General features: G+C 36.4%; 1 protein-coding gene across 1 annotated transcript in view; it reads right to left on the minus strand.

The window, feature by feature from the left end:
* MND1 (meiotic nuclear divisions 1) overlaps positions 1-14,305 on the minus strand; it is a 105,198-nt gene that overhangs the window by 48,333 nt on the left and 42,560 nt on the right. Inside the window, exon 5 of the mRNA XM_074229107.1 lies at positions 569-643. Coding sequence (XP_074085208.1) covers positions 569-643 — 75 coding nt within the window. The remainder of the gene's footprint in view (positions 1-568; positions 644-14,305) is intronic.

Here is a 14,305-nt window from a genome sequence, read left to right on the forward strand (position 1 = left end):
CTGACTGCTCAAATAAGAACTTTGAAAAGTTTAAAACACTATGACTGAGTAGTACTGTTATTGTTTCTTTCTCGTTTGTTCAAAGTGTCAGGGTCCTTCTTTGTCATGAGAATGGAAGTTCAAACATTGTTGTTAAACCATAGGCCACTAGTATCTTCTATTGCCATCATCCAGAATGTGCTTTTAATCTGATTTTCAGTGTTTCTCTGGACTGAGAAATAGAGCAAAACTGATGATGTTTTTGTTTGTTTTTTTCAGGGTAAAACTGATGATTTTTTTATCCATAATGATAGATCAAAGAAAATGAACACTTTTTTTTTTCTGTAAAGATCCTTTAAGTCATTTAAAATTCTCATGAGAACACAAAGGATGATGTGTAGATGGCATTCAGAAGTGGGGGAATTAACAGAAAACCACATCAAAGAGAATTAGGCCCAGCCAAAACCCAGTTTCATAATTACAGAAGACTGTTGGGTGTGATATACATTTCTTGCTTCAAGATCCTCTTAGTTTTTGGTCAATACTGGGTCATTATTGTCAAAGAAACCAAAGATGGGAGAGAGCTTACCGTGTCTTGTCGGCCAATTTTGGCTTTCTTGATGCTTTGTTCTAAGTTCTCTTTCTTCTGATTCCCCTCTGAAAACTGTTAGAGGAAATAAAACAAAACAAACAAGGGTAACTTACCAACTGAACCATGGAGCATTAGCCCACAAGGATTTTGTTGCACCCAGAGCCCAGTAAAATCAAAGATGGCAATAGGTTCTTCTATCATTAAGAAAAGATAAGGGAGCATGGCTCATCAAAGCTTCCTGAATATATCTATTTCAAGGGTCTATGATTCTGTCAACATGGGTAGTCCTTCCAACCCAGATCACAATCCCACATCCAGACTGACAGTACCCACAAGTTTCAATGCCTGCAAAAGGAACACAATGCAAAGAGAGCTATAAGTGGTATCAGATGACCTGGATTGAATCTTTGCTTTGCCTATTTGTGTGACCTTGGGGGAATTACTTCACCATTCTTTGAACCCTGATTTCCTCAACAGTAAAATGAAATGTTGGACTAGATAGCCTTATCAGCCTTGTGATAAAACTGCTCACTACTTAGCTAGGATGGTCCACGGAAGGACAGATGATCTACCAATAGCTACTTACTAAATGTGTAATCTTAGGCAATCCCTTCACTTTTCTGAGTCTTGTTGTCCCCATCTGTAAAGCAACTCAGTAGAACTAAGATGACTTTTAACGTTTCTTATAGTTCTAAATTTGTGATTCTGTGACATGTCAGAATATATGATTCATTGGCATAAGTTTTCATGAATCCAGGGCTACTTCCTCTGATTCTGAAAGACTCAATTTATTTTCTTCAATTTACTTTCACTGGGATTAAGGACAATCAGCCTCTTTACCCATCACACATTAATGAAGGTGAAGCTTTTATCTCAAGAATTCACAAAATGGGATAACTACTTAAATAAAATGATAGGACGGAATGAACACCAATACTGTTAATATAGCTGCCATCCTGTCTTGGTTAGATATGCCTTCTTTAAAAAAAACACATTATATTGATTTAACCTCACTGAGTTCAAATTTGACCTCAGATACTTATTAGTAGTGTGATCCTGAGCAAGTCACTTAACCCTGTTTGCCTCATTTTCCTCATCTGTGAAATGGGCTGGAGAAGGAAATGGCAAACTACTCCAGTAACTTTGCCAAAAAAATCCCAAATGAAATCATGAAGAGTCAGATGCAACTGAAAATGACTTAACAACAACAACAACAATCCATAAACATCAGTATCCCAGCTATTGGGTTTGCTATACTGTGGTCATCCTGGAGACTTGTAGTTCTGTGAGTGGGTGGCCACTTCACTAGTACTCAGAATGAGCAGGGAAGGAAGTTCTCACTGCTTGGAAAAAACATATAGTAAAGGACATTTTATATTTACATACTCAGTACTTGGAACTGGTTAAGTTGGCTGCCAAACAGCTTTAGTCTAATATAAATCTACTTAGGCTATTTATTTAAATATTTTCTTTATCATCCTAGTGATCAGTCTAAGCATTTCACTTAGTTTACTAAATTGATAAAACGTTGCATGAAGAAATGAATTAAATATCATAAGCATAAATCTACTACAAATCTGGCACACCCATCAACATGCAGCTTTGGACTATACCAAAAGAAGTTTGGTAATTTCCCCTTTTATTGATCTCACTTGACTTTTTTTTTCCTATTAATTTCCTTTTTGTGGGGGGGAGAGGGTCTAGATCAGCAAAGGGAACTCTCATTGTAGAAATGTCCTCCACTAAGGCCCCTGCAACTCCTCATCTTTAGTTAATAATCTTAGAATACTGCTGTGAAAATTTGAGAGATTAACTGACTTTCTCTAAGCTAAGATGAGCCAGACGCAGGACATGAATCCAAGGCTGGCCTTCCATCTATTACTTAACTAAATATTCACCAGTTTAACAATTCCCTGTTTAAAAAAATCCAAAAAACTCTCCATTGCATTGCTTTTTTAGAAATGAATTAGGAGTAGACACCTGGTTAAAAGCAGATATTTTACTTTTATTTCTGTAAAATATCACAGTCCACATGGGGTATGAACATGAAGGAAATAATTAAACTCTTAGATGAACAAAAACTTTTTCTCATGATGATTGTAAGAAATTGTTCTTTCCACATGTGACCTAGCAATATTTGGACAATGAAAGGGGCCTGAGTGTTCTTTTGCTGAGAATAAGGAGCAATATCTTTTTTTTTTTAGGTTTTTCTTTTTGCAAGGCAAATGGGGTTAAGTGGCTTGCCCAAGGTCACACAGCTAGGTGTCTGAGACTGGATTTGAACCCAGGTACTCCTGACTCCAAGGCCGGTGCTTTATCCACTACGCCACCTAGCCACCCCAAGGAGCAATATCTTTAAGAAGTGTGCCCCTGCTCCTGATGTACATATATAAAGAAAAGAAATCGTTGTAAGCTTCCACTTAATATTTCCCTGGTCATTAATTCTAATCCTCATCATAAACAAGACCAATCAGTAATGTCCTGATGACATAACCAAACCAGTATACCTCTTTATGAGAGAAATCATCTCAAAGGAAGGAGGAGGGGAGAGGGAGAAGTTTGGATATATTCTGTTAGAATGCTTGGGATCCACAACAAATTCAAAGCAGGGCATAGGTTTAAGATCTTAACTGCAGCAAAAGAATACTAACATTACTGCAAAAGCATGAGTTTCCCCTTAGACACAGTCCTAAAATGCAAGTCCTCTCTAGTTCAGAGAGCTAGGACAATCCTGGAAGATCTATTATGGACGACATCCAGACCAAGAAAACAAAACAAACTATAGAATCTGAATGAATACCACGTTCACCTCTTTAAAATTTTTCTTTTATTTTTCCTTTCTAACCCATGGTTTTCTTTCTTTTCCCTTAGTCCTAATTCCTCATATAGAAAATGACTAATATGTAAGCATGTTGAACACAAATGTCCATGTACAATGTTCACTAGACTGTTTGTCACTGAGGAGAGGGGGATGGGAAGGGAGGATGGAAGGAAATTTTGTAACATAAATACATATATGGATCAATATTAAAAATTTTCATAACACATAATTGAAAAAATGAAATAAAATATCAATAAGAAAAAAAAAGAAATGGTCCTAAAGAAAGCCAACATGCCCATTCTCATGGACCCACCTTGAGTAACAAGAAATATTATACTGTTGTACATGGTCATTTATAGACTTAGCACAATGGTTCTATTTGAAATTATATTTAAAATTGTTCTAATCACTATACCCATAAGAAATAATGTTCCTAAAGCACAAATGGTGCCATTCCACTATCCTGCTCAAGAAACATTCCTGGTTCCCTGTCACCTCTAGGAAAAAATGCAAACTCAGCTAGGCCTTTAAATCTCTTCACCCTTGGGCTGCAGCCTTTGTTCCCACTTAACAAATTTCTCCCCTACATAGATTCTATGTTCTTGCCAGTTTGGGAAAAACTGCCTTGCTTGCTATTACCCAAATCTGACCCTCTATCCACCTAACCCTGTGTCTTTGAGCCAGAAGGCCCCTCATTCTGGCTTCTCAGTGTCTCCTCCAATTGTCAAGCATGTGCTTATCTCTGCCTAGGATAGATCCACCTCCCAGGAGAACATAAGTTCTTTTATTGTAGGGACTGTCTCACTTCTGACTGCCCAGCACCTACCAACAAATGCTGGGCTCCTTCTCTGTCTCTCTCTCTCTTTTTGTCTCTCCTCTATGTCTCTTTCCTCTGTCTCTGTTTCTGCCTTTCTCCCTCTCTTTTTGTCTCTCTGTCTCGTCTCTGTCTCTCTCTGTCTCTCTCTCTCCCCCGTTTCTCTGTCTCTTTTCTCTCCCTCTCTCTCTGACTCTCTCTTTTTGCCTCTCCTCTCTGTCTCTTTCCTCTGTCTCTCCTCTGTCTCTCTCTGTCTCTCTCTCTCTCTCTCTCTCTCTCTCTCTCTCTCTGCCTCTCTTTCTTTTTGTCTGTCTCTCTCTCTCAAGAAAGGGCATAAAATGAACCATTAATTAACTGAAACTCAGCCTCATAATTCAATTACATAAATGACATGTGTTAGAGGTTTTGTACCAATCAGTTTGGTGAGGAAGTAGAAAAGTCAAATGAAAGATGTATCCCAAAACAAGAAGTTCAGTAATGAATAAAATAACCTGCCCTTAAAGGAGGAACACTGTATTCAAGGTCTGGCACGTAAGCCCTTCGGTAATGCACATGATGTAAGAAGAACAGAAGCCTTCCCTGGCCACCTTCTGTACCAGTAAGTCCCCAAACAGTTTGGTCTGGCTGAGTCCTGAATGCTTCTTGGTATTCTGCTGAGATCACAGCGTCTCCATCTCCAAACCACAACATTTAACTCCTAAGTGACTGTCTTCCTATCACAACAAGGGATCTGTACTTCCCTTGGAAGTTGTTCGGCCACAGTTCCTGGCCAGTACTTTGGCCCTAAATCAATCAAGTCCTCATGTGACAATGGCTAAGGGCTCTTAGCTATGGTGATGATAGGATCTAAATAACTTCTAAAACCTGTTTTCTTGCTGTGAGAAAACCAGCCAAGAGACACAGGATGATACAAGAATGGGTGTACTACAAAAATCTAGACTGCTAGATAGATTAATCTTGAACTAGGGAAAAATATAAAGCTATGTTCTGATTTTAAAATGGAAAGTTCATCCTTTTCTTTAAAATGAAATTCTCAGTAAGATTCTTCTTAATTATAAGCTTTCTTAGTCTACATGAAATATGATTTATTAAAATACTATATACATTAAAATTTCTACTGTGTAACGTCAAGGGCGCCTATATGAGACTATACAGTAAAATGGGGGGAGGGGAAAACCTCAAAACTAACAAGTTTTGTTATACCTATAAGATCTTTCTGTGGGGTAAATAACTCTAGCCATAGGATGAGAATTTACATATGAAAATTTGCAAAGCCAGGACACTGTTGTTTATCTGTACATTTGACAGAACAGGGTTAAGAAAAATAATGCCAATTTTTTTTTAGAGCAAATCACTGTCTCAAGGAACTGCCTGCTCATTACAGAAGCAGAAAGTTGTAGAGGTCAAGGATCCTAAACTACTTTTCTGACATGAAAGGATTACAAAGACATCAGATAGAAAGATGAAAACTTTTTAGAAGGGATAAGTACAAGGGAAAAAAACAGCAAAAATCAGGCTAACATTTCTGAACTTAAGCTAATGATTTTCAGAAGATTGATTGTTTCTAAGATGTTCTTTCTTTCTCTTTTATAATCCAGAATAGCAAAATGAATTCTGCTATGAAACCAGCTAAGCTCATGTATTATAATTTCTTATGGTTTAGTTGAAAACAAAATACAGACACACAGACACACACCACCAACCCCAATAACAGCTACAAATGTCCCAAATTCAAGTTGGCAGGACATACCAAAATATTAAACTCAGAAAGGGCCTCTGTTCATCTAATCCAACCCTCCCTAGAAGAAACAAACCAACCCTCCTCTACAAGTACATCCTGGAATGCCCCTTCTCTTGTACACAATAGGCACTGAATAAAAACTTGATGAATAGCCCACCAGTCATCACTTAGCCTTTGCTAGAAGACCTGAACAGAAGAACCGCCTCTCCTCCCAGAGCAGACTGGGCCACTTTTAGAAGAGCTCTAATTTTGAACAAGTTTCCTCATGTGACATATGTTGTCTTTCTGCCCCTTCTACTCACTGGCCCTGGCTCTGAAGTATGATGCCAACAGAACAAGTCTAGATAAAAGCCCTTCTAGTACTTGTATATAGTTGAGACCTGCCTCTGAGGACAATGCTTACCTGAATAGGAATCCTCACTTCAACAGGCTTGGCCTCAAGACCTCTTGGGCAAGGGAACCCAAATCCCACTTCTAGACTCTTCCCAATATCTGTTGGGATGATTTGAAAACAGAATGTAGAATTGGAAGGGGACTCAGGAGGGCTATTTAGCCCAATCCCTACATTTTACAAATGAGGAAACTAACATTTATATATTGTTTATAACTGGCCAAGTGATTTATAATTATTATTATCTCATTTGATCCTCACTCCAACCCTGGAAGACAGGAGTTATTACTGTCTCCATTTTACAGATGAAGAAACCAAGGCAAAAAGATGTGCAGTGACTTGGTCAGGGTCATGCAGTTAATAAATATCTGAGACTGAATTTGAATTCAGAGCTTTCTGACTCTAGACTCCATGTGCTAAATTTTGAACCATGTCTTCCTGACACCAAGTTCAACTTTGACTGTTAATCATGCTGCTGGATAGGGTTTATAAATTATATATATAACATTTAAAAATTGAACAAAATTTTCCATTGCTTATATAAAAATATCAACTTAAGTATTTATATTATATGAAGTCAAATACGGCTGTATTTTGGGAGGCAGTAAGAAAAGAGATAACTATAGTAGTTTTGTGGGAAGACAGAGTGGGATCTGTGAAAAGTATACTTATCCAATTAGTCTAGGAAGGATTCATCAAGGCAATAAGATATGAAAAATTATTTGAATAATAAGAGAGAAGAAATCTGGTAAGCAGGGTAGTTAAAGTGTCTATCCAAAAGTAGAACTGGTATAATCACGTATAAACTGCAGAAAATTTTGCAAGATACAAAATTTTAAACATTGCTTTCCTCCTATGTAGGAATGCCAGATAAGGTTAAGGAATGGGAGTGGGTGGATCAAAGTGGACTATGATATTAATTCTGTAAGCATTTATTGAGTAATGATGATAATGCCTAATTTTAAAGTCTGCAAATTGCTTTCATACATCATTTCTTGAAGCCTTACAAAAACCCTGTGAAATCAGTATTAAAAGGATTATTTTTTTTTATTTTTCAGATGAGGAACTGAAATTTATGGAGGTTTAAATGACTTGTTCTGGTCATATCACTAATAATTAGTGCATGAGTCAGGATTGGAACTTGGGTTCAAAGTGGGATAAAGGATAGAATGCTGGGCCTTTAAGTCACAAGGATTCATTTTCTTGAGTTCAAATCCAGCCTCAGGCTGGACTACTAACTGTATGGCCCTGGTCAAGTCACTTAACTCTTTGTCTCAGTTTTCTCATCTGTTAAATGAATTTTTTTCATTTGTCAAAGAAATGGCAAAAACACTCAAGTATCTTTACCAAGAAAACTTCACATGGGGTTATGAAGAGTCAGATACTGCTGAAACAACTGAACAAAAAACAAAATAAAATAAACCTCCTTAGCTATGTAGTCATATCTATAGTAGAACCACAATTTTATAAATCTTCCATGCTATTTGCTCTCATTTAATCTTGAGTTAACTGTTTTTTTTCTCTAACAATATTCATTAAGAAAGATTCATCTGGCAGCATAAAGAGCTAGAAAGAGAAATCCCATTTAAAGTAACCTTAAATAACTGGGCAAACATCAACTGATCATGGATAGGTTGAGCTAATATCATAAAAATGACACTTCTACGAACACTAAACTACCTGTTTAGTGCTCTACCAATCAAAATTCCAAAAAATTACTTTAATGAGTTAGAAAAAGTGGTAAGTAAATTCATATGGAGAAATAAAAAGTCAAGAATTTTCAGGGATTCAAAGAAAAAGTGCAAAAGAAGGTAGTTTAGTCTTATCAGATCTAAAATTAATTATAAAGCATCAGCCATCAAACCTGTCTAGTATTGGCTAAGAAATAGTGGTGGATCAGTGGAATAGACTAGGTGCAATAGCAGGAAATGATTATAGTAATCTGCTGTTTGATAAACCCAAAGAGTTCATCTATTGAGATAAAAACTCTCTTCAATAAAAACTGTTGGGAAAATTGGAAGTTAGTGGAAGAAACTTAGATTAAACCAACACCTCATACCCTATATCATTAAGATAAATGGATACAGGATTTAGACATAAAAAAAATATTATAAGTAAACTTGAAGATCAAGGATTAATTTACCCATCAGATCTATGAAAAGGAAGCAGTTTAGGACCAAGGAAAAGATGGAGAACATTGTTAAATTTTTTCCTCTAACATATTCATTAAGAAAGATTCATCTAGCAGCAGAAAGAGCTAGAAAAATAAATTCCATTCAGATAATATAAAATACCTGGGAGTCTACCTGCCAAGGAAGACTCAAAAACTTTTTGAAAACAATTACAAAACACTTCTCACAACTCTAATTTTGATTACATTAAATTAAAAAGCTTTTGTACAGACAAAACCACTGTAACCAAGATCAAAAGAAATGTAATGAACTGGGAAACAATTTTTACAACTAACATGTCTGACAAAGGACTCATTTCTAAAATATACAGAAAACTGAGTCAAATTTTCAAAAAAACAAGCCATCCCCCAATTGACAAATGGTCAAATGATATGCAAAAGCAATTTACAGATGAGGAAATTAAACTGATCCATAGTCATATGAAAAATTGCTCTAAATCATTATTTGAGAAATGCAAATTAAAGCATCTCTGAGGTACCACCTCACACCTCTCAGACTGGCCAATATAACCAGAAAAGACAATGATCAATGTGGGAGGGAGGTGGGAAATCTAGGACACTGATACATTGTTGGTGGAGCTGTGAATTATTCAACCTTTCTGGAGAGTAATTTGGAATTATACCCAAAGGGCAACAAAAATGTGCATACCCTTTGATCCAGCAATACCACTACTGGGTCTATACCCTGAAGAGATGATGAAAAAGGGTGAAAACATCACTTGTACAAAAATATTCATAGCAGACCTGTTTGTGGTGGCAAAGAATTGGAAATCAAGTAAATGTCCTTCAATTGGGGAATGGCTTAGCAAACTGTGGTATATGTATGTCATGGAACGCTATTGTTAAATTAGAAACCAGGAGGGATGGGAATTCAGGGAAGCCTGGAGGGAGTTGCATGAACTGATGCTGAGCAAGATGAGGCAGAACCAGAAAAACATTGTAGACCCTAACAGCAACATGGGGTGATGATCAACCTTGATGGACCTGCTCATATCATCACTGCAGCAATCAGGGATGGTTTTTGGGCTATCTGTGATGGAGAGTACCATCTGTATTCAGAGAAAGAGTTGTGGAGTTTGAACAAGGAACAAAGACTATTGCCTTTAATTTTGAAAGAACCCATTGTCTTGTATAGTTTTGCTATTTCTTATACTTGATTTTTCTTTCCCCTGGGGATATGATTTGACTCTCATTACATTCAACTTAGATCAATATATGCCATGGAAACAATGTAAAGACTAACAGACTGCCTTCTGTGGGGGGGGGGGGGGGGGGGGGGCGGGGAGGAAGATTAGGGGAAAAATTGTAAAGCTCAAAATAAATAAAATCATTCTAAGAAAAAAAGATTCATCTAAACTGAAAATTAAAGCATGCTTTCTTCACCTTCTTTAGGTTTCTTGCTTTTTAAAAATTTTTTGCAAAATGGCTAATATGAAAATGTTTTACATAACTTCACATGTATAATTGATACCATACAGTTTGCCTTCTCAATGAGTAGGGGGCGGGGTTGGAGGGAGAAAGAGAGTTTGGAACTTGCTATTTTTTAAAAAAATGAATGTTAAAAGTAAAAAAAATAATAATTTTATTTATTTTTTAGGTTTTTTTTTTTGCAAGGCAAATGGGGTTAAGTGGCTTGCCTGAGGCCACACAGCTAGGTAATTATTAAGTGTCTGAGACCAGATTTGAACCCAGGTACTCCTGACCCCAAGGCCGGTGCTTTATCCACTATGCTACCTAGCTGCCCAAAAAATTAATTTTAAAAGAGAACAAAGATTCCTCTATAAAATTACTAAAAATGTAAGCATTTAATATTCCTCTTTTGTAGAGGTCAAAATTAAACCAACCTCAACCATTTGGAATATTATTAAAATCCTATATAAGTGAAAAAGGGTTTTGAAGGGCCTAACTAGCTATCATGCTACAGGACAGGCTCTCTGGCCCTCCTTCAGACCATTACCTTTTATATAAAACTAAAAATCTTAACCACGAGGTTTTCCAGAGAACAGGAAAGCAAATTAAAAGGGGATGGGGAGATGAAAATCTTAGCTAGTTAGCTTATAAAATTAAATATTAATTTATAAGCACCTATGAGCCAGTCACTACAATAGATACTAGAGATATAAGCTATCTTTTCCTCAGGGTTTTCTATTCTACTGGAAAGATACATATACCCAAATATATAGTACAAGGAAAATTGAGGAGAGTGCAGTAACTAATGGAGTGAATAAGGAGGCTCTAGAGCTAAATCCTGAAGGAAAATAAGGACCTGCTGACAGAAAGACATAATGGCAGCCAACCTTGAAGGTAAGAGAAGGAAAGACTCAAGAACTCAAAAAGCACAACTGTTGGGAGAGATCTAGTGTAGGGGTAAACACCCTCAATTGCTTTTGAGGACATAAGTTTATTACAACATGGTATGATAACTGATGTGCTTAATGATGACCATTAGCTGGTCTTTTCAGCTTTCCCTTTCTAGATGACTAAGGTCTTCCCTTTAATTAGCTCAAACTTCTTCAACAGAGTGCCTAGACCACCTGTAAAAGAGACAGAGAACATGGCCAGACAGAGAGACACCAGCAGCCCAGGGTCTTCTAATTCCCATGACAAACCATCAAGAAAACAACTTAAATGTAGGGTTTGTGAAAAATGATATGCAGCAAGGATATATTGCAAAAAGACTTGAGGAAGAGCAGCTTTGTGTATAACTTTCTATGGCAGAGAACACTGAGAGTTGTGGGGTATGCTCAGTCATTTTCAGTCAATTCTGACTATGACCCTTGAGATTTGTCTTGGCATAGATACTAGAGTACTTCCTTAGTTTCTTTTCCAGCTCTTAGAGATGAAGAAACCGAAGCAAACAGGGTTAAGTGACTTGTCCAGGGTCATAAACTGGTGTCTGAAGCTGCATTTGAAGCTAGGCCTTCCTAATTCCAAATCTGGTCCTCTAGCTAACTGCCCCTAAAATGTTACTGAGTATTTTTTTTTGATTTTTTAAAAAAAGCACATGGCTTGATAAAATGAAATACAACCCTGAAGGCTCCTTTCAGATGTTTTTCTTTTATGTATATAAAAGTTGAACAGTCCCCTATGATAAATATGAGAAGTAAAATGGGAAGATATTATTTTCAACAAAGTTTTTTAAAAAATTAATTTATAAGACTAACAGACTGCCTTCTGTGGGGGGTGGAAGGAGGGAAGTGAGATTATGGGAAAATTTGAAAAATTCAAAAATAAAAAAGCAAACTCATAAATAAATAAATGTATTTAGCAGTTAGCCCTTCCAAATTGTGGCATTCAGTGACCCCTGTGAACTGGAAATTTTGCAAAAAAAATTTTTGACCCTCTCGTTAAACCAGAGAAGAAGTCTGATTTTGTTTAATGGGTTTTTTTGGTAAAATTTGGATTAAATATTTGGTCATAGGATCTTTGTCATCTACTGAGCTTTGCATCTAAAACCTCGACAAAATTCTCCCCAAAATTCCATTTAATTTGTTATGCCGACCCACGATAAATTAAAACATCGATGGGGAAAGCTGTAATGTGGAAGGAATAACTATAATCTTTATTTTAACATTACACTTTTTAAAAATGTTGAGTTTTGAATTCTTCCTTTTCTTTTCACCCACCCTTTTACCCACTGAGAAGGCAAGTCATGGAATAACAACTATACATACAAAATCATATAAAACATATTTACATATTGGTCTGTTTCAAGGGAAAAATCAAGAAAAATAAGAAAAGGCTTTTTAGAAGTTGGATTTGGAATCATGACCTGGGAGAATTCCATAGTTCAAATCCCACCTCTCAACTCAACTCTGAGTGAAACCCGGGCACTTCATCCTTAACTTTTTTTTTTAGGTTTTTGCAAGGCAAATGGGGTTAAGTGGCTTGCCCAAGGCCACACAGCTAGGTAATTATTAAGTGTCTGAGACCAGATTTGAACCCAGGTACTCCTGACTCCAGGGCCGGTGCTTTATCCACTGCGCTGCCTAGCCGCCCCTTCACCTTAACTTTTGAGAGTCTCAGTTTCTAGTCTGTAAACTGTTGTGAATGACAGCATCTATTAAACAGGGCTATTGAGAGGATTAAATGAGATGATAATGCTTTTAAAATGCCAGCTATTATTATTTTTATCGATGTCATGACATCTTGTGTAAAGTCAAAACAAAAGTAAGGATTTCCTATGACTGATCATGAAAATAATAGCTCCTATTTATATACATGTATATATATACACACATATAAATATACAGTTTGCAAAATACTTTATACAAAAAATAATTTCCTTTGATCCTCACAAGTGCTATTACCATCATTTGATAGATGAGGAAACTGAAGCTGGGCTGGCTTAAGCATCTGAGAGGCAGGATTCACATCTGGATCTTCCTGGCTCTCATTCTAGTGTCTTAGACATTAAGCTACAGTGAGTTATTCCAAAGTGCTTAGCATGGAGCTGGAGACATCCAGAGCCCTGGATCTCGGAGCATTCCTTAAAAAATCTACTTGGTAAAATCCATATTACTATGGAAGAGCTGGGTCTAACCATCCACATGAGAAAAATAAAATGGATGGAAAATATATAGAGTGCAAACTACCTGGACCTGTTGAGTAGGCTCATCAATATGGTTATTTCAAAAGAATATTAGATATAGTTTTAAAAATTACTCTCAATGGGCAAGGTGAAGAAATTTGATGATTTGCTAAGTTCTAATGGTTTCATAAAGGGTAAAAAAGGTTTATTTTTTTAAATATATAAAGTATAGGAAATACATGGTTATAAACTCATCAGAGCTTGAACAACCAGGAACAGCCAGGCCTTTGAATTGGACCATGTGACTGAGATACCGCCACTACCACCTGCTGGCTTCAGGTTAAGGCTGCAGGTTTTCTGAGGTTGTTAAGCAGGTCTGCAATGTCATTGTCACAAAATGGTAGCATCATCACAGTCCTATGATTTTAGGGAAGGGAATACTTGGGGTTGGCATGCAGGTTTTCCTGAGGTTCCAAGAACATTTCCTACCCTTCAAACTGGATTCAAAAGTACCAGTTTAGGTTCCCAGGTTCCAATAGAATTTGAGATCCCAGGTCCGACCAGTTCCTTTCTTAACACTAAGATAAATATTTTAAGTAATTAGAAGATGGTGGATATATAAAAATTCTAAGTCAAATGATACATCATGCTGAGCCTTTATCTTGTACAATACTGGACAGAAGTGTTCCAACATGCCTATCTATTGTAGCTGAGAAGAGTATCTGGCACAAACTTGTAGTCTATTGGATTATGTCAGCTTTTATTTATAACATGTAATTTCCCCCTTTAACCACCCCAAGGCAAAGAGGGGGAGAAGAAAACATAATTTATACCCAAAGTAGATTCAAATCAACAGGATTACAGTAAAAGTACACCTGGATCATCTATATTTAACAATGATCATTTCAGATTTTGACTTTAGAATATCAAGTCCTGAGACTAATTTAATAATTGTCTTGACTATAGGAAACAGAAGACAAAAGGAGGGAAAAAAAGATACTATTTTGGGGAAACACCCCAAAACACACCCACTGTTATCTATCCACAAGAAAATCATCATACTTTTTGTTTTCTGTAGATATTATTATGATTACATGAATGTGAATGATAATATAATTATCATTTTTTCTAAATGCTACTTATTCCCAAGCATATATATACATGTATATGTATATATATACATATATATATATGTATATATATACACAAACACCCAAATAACTAACAGATATACTTATAATCATT

The sequence above is a fragment of the Macrotis lagotis genome, chromosome 3 (genome assembly GCF_037893015.1).
Source record: "Macrotis lagotis isolate mMagLag1 chromosome 3, bilby.v1.9.chrom.fasta, whole genome shotgun sequence".
NCBI lineage: Eukaryota > Metazoa > Chordata > Mammalia > Peramelemorphia > Peramelidae > Macrotis > Macrotis lagotis.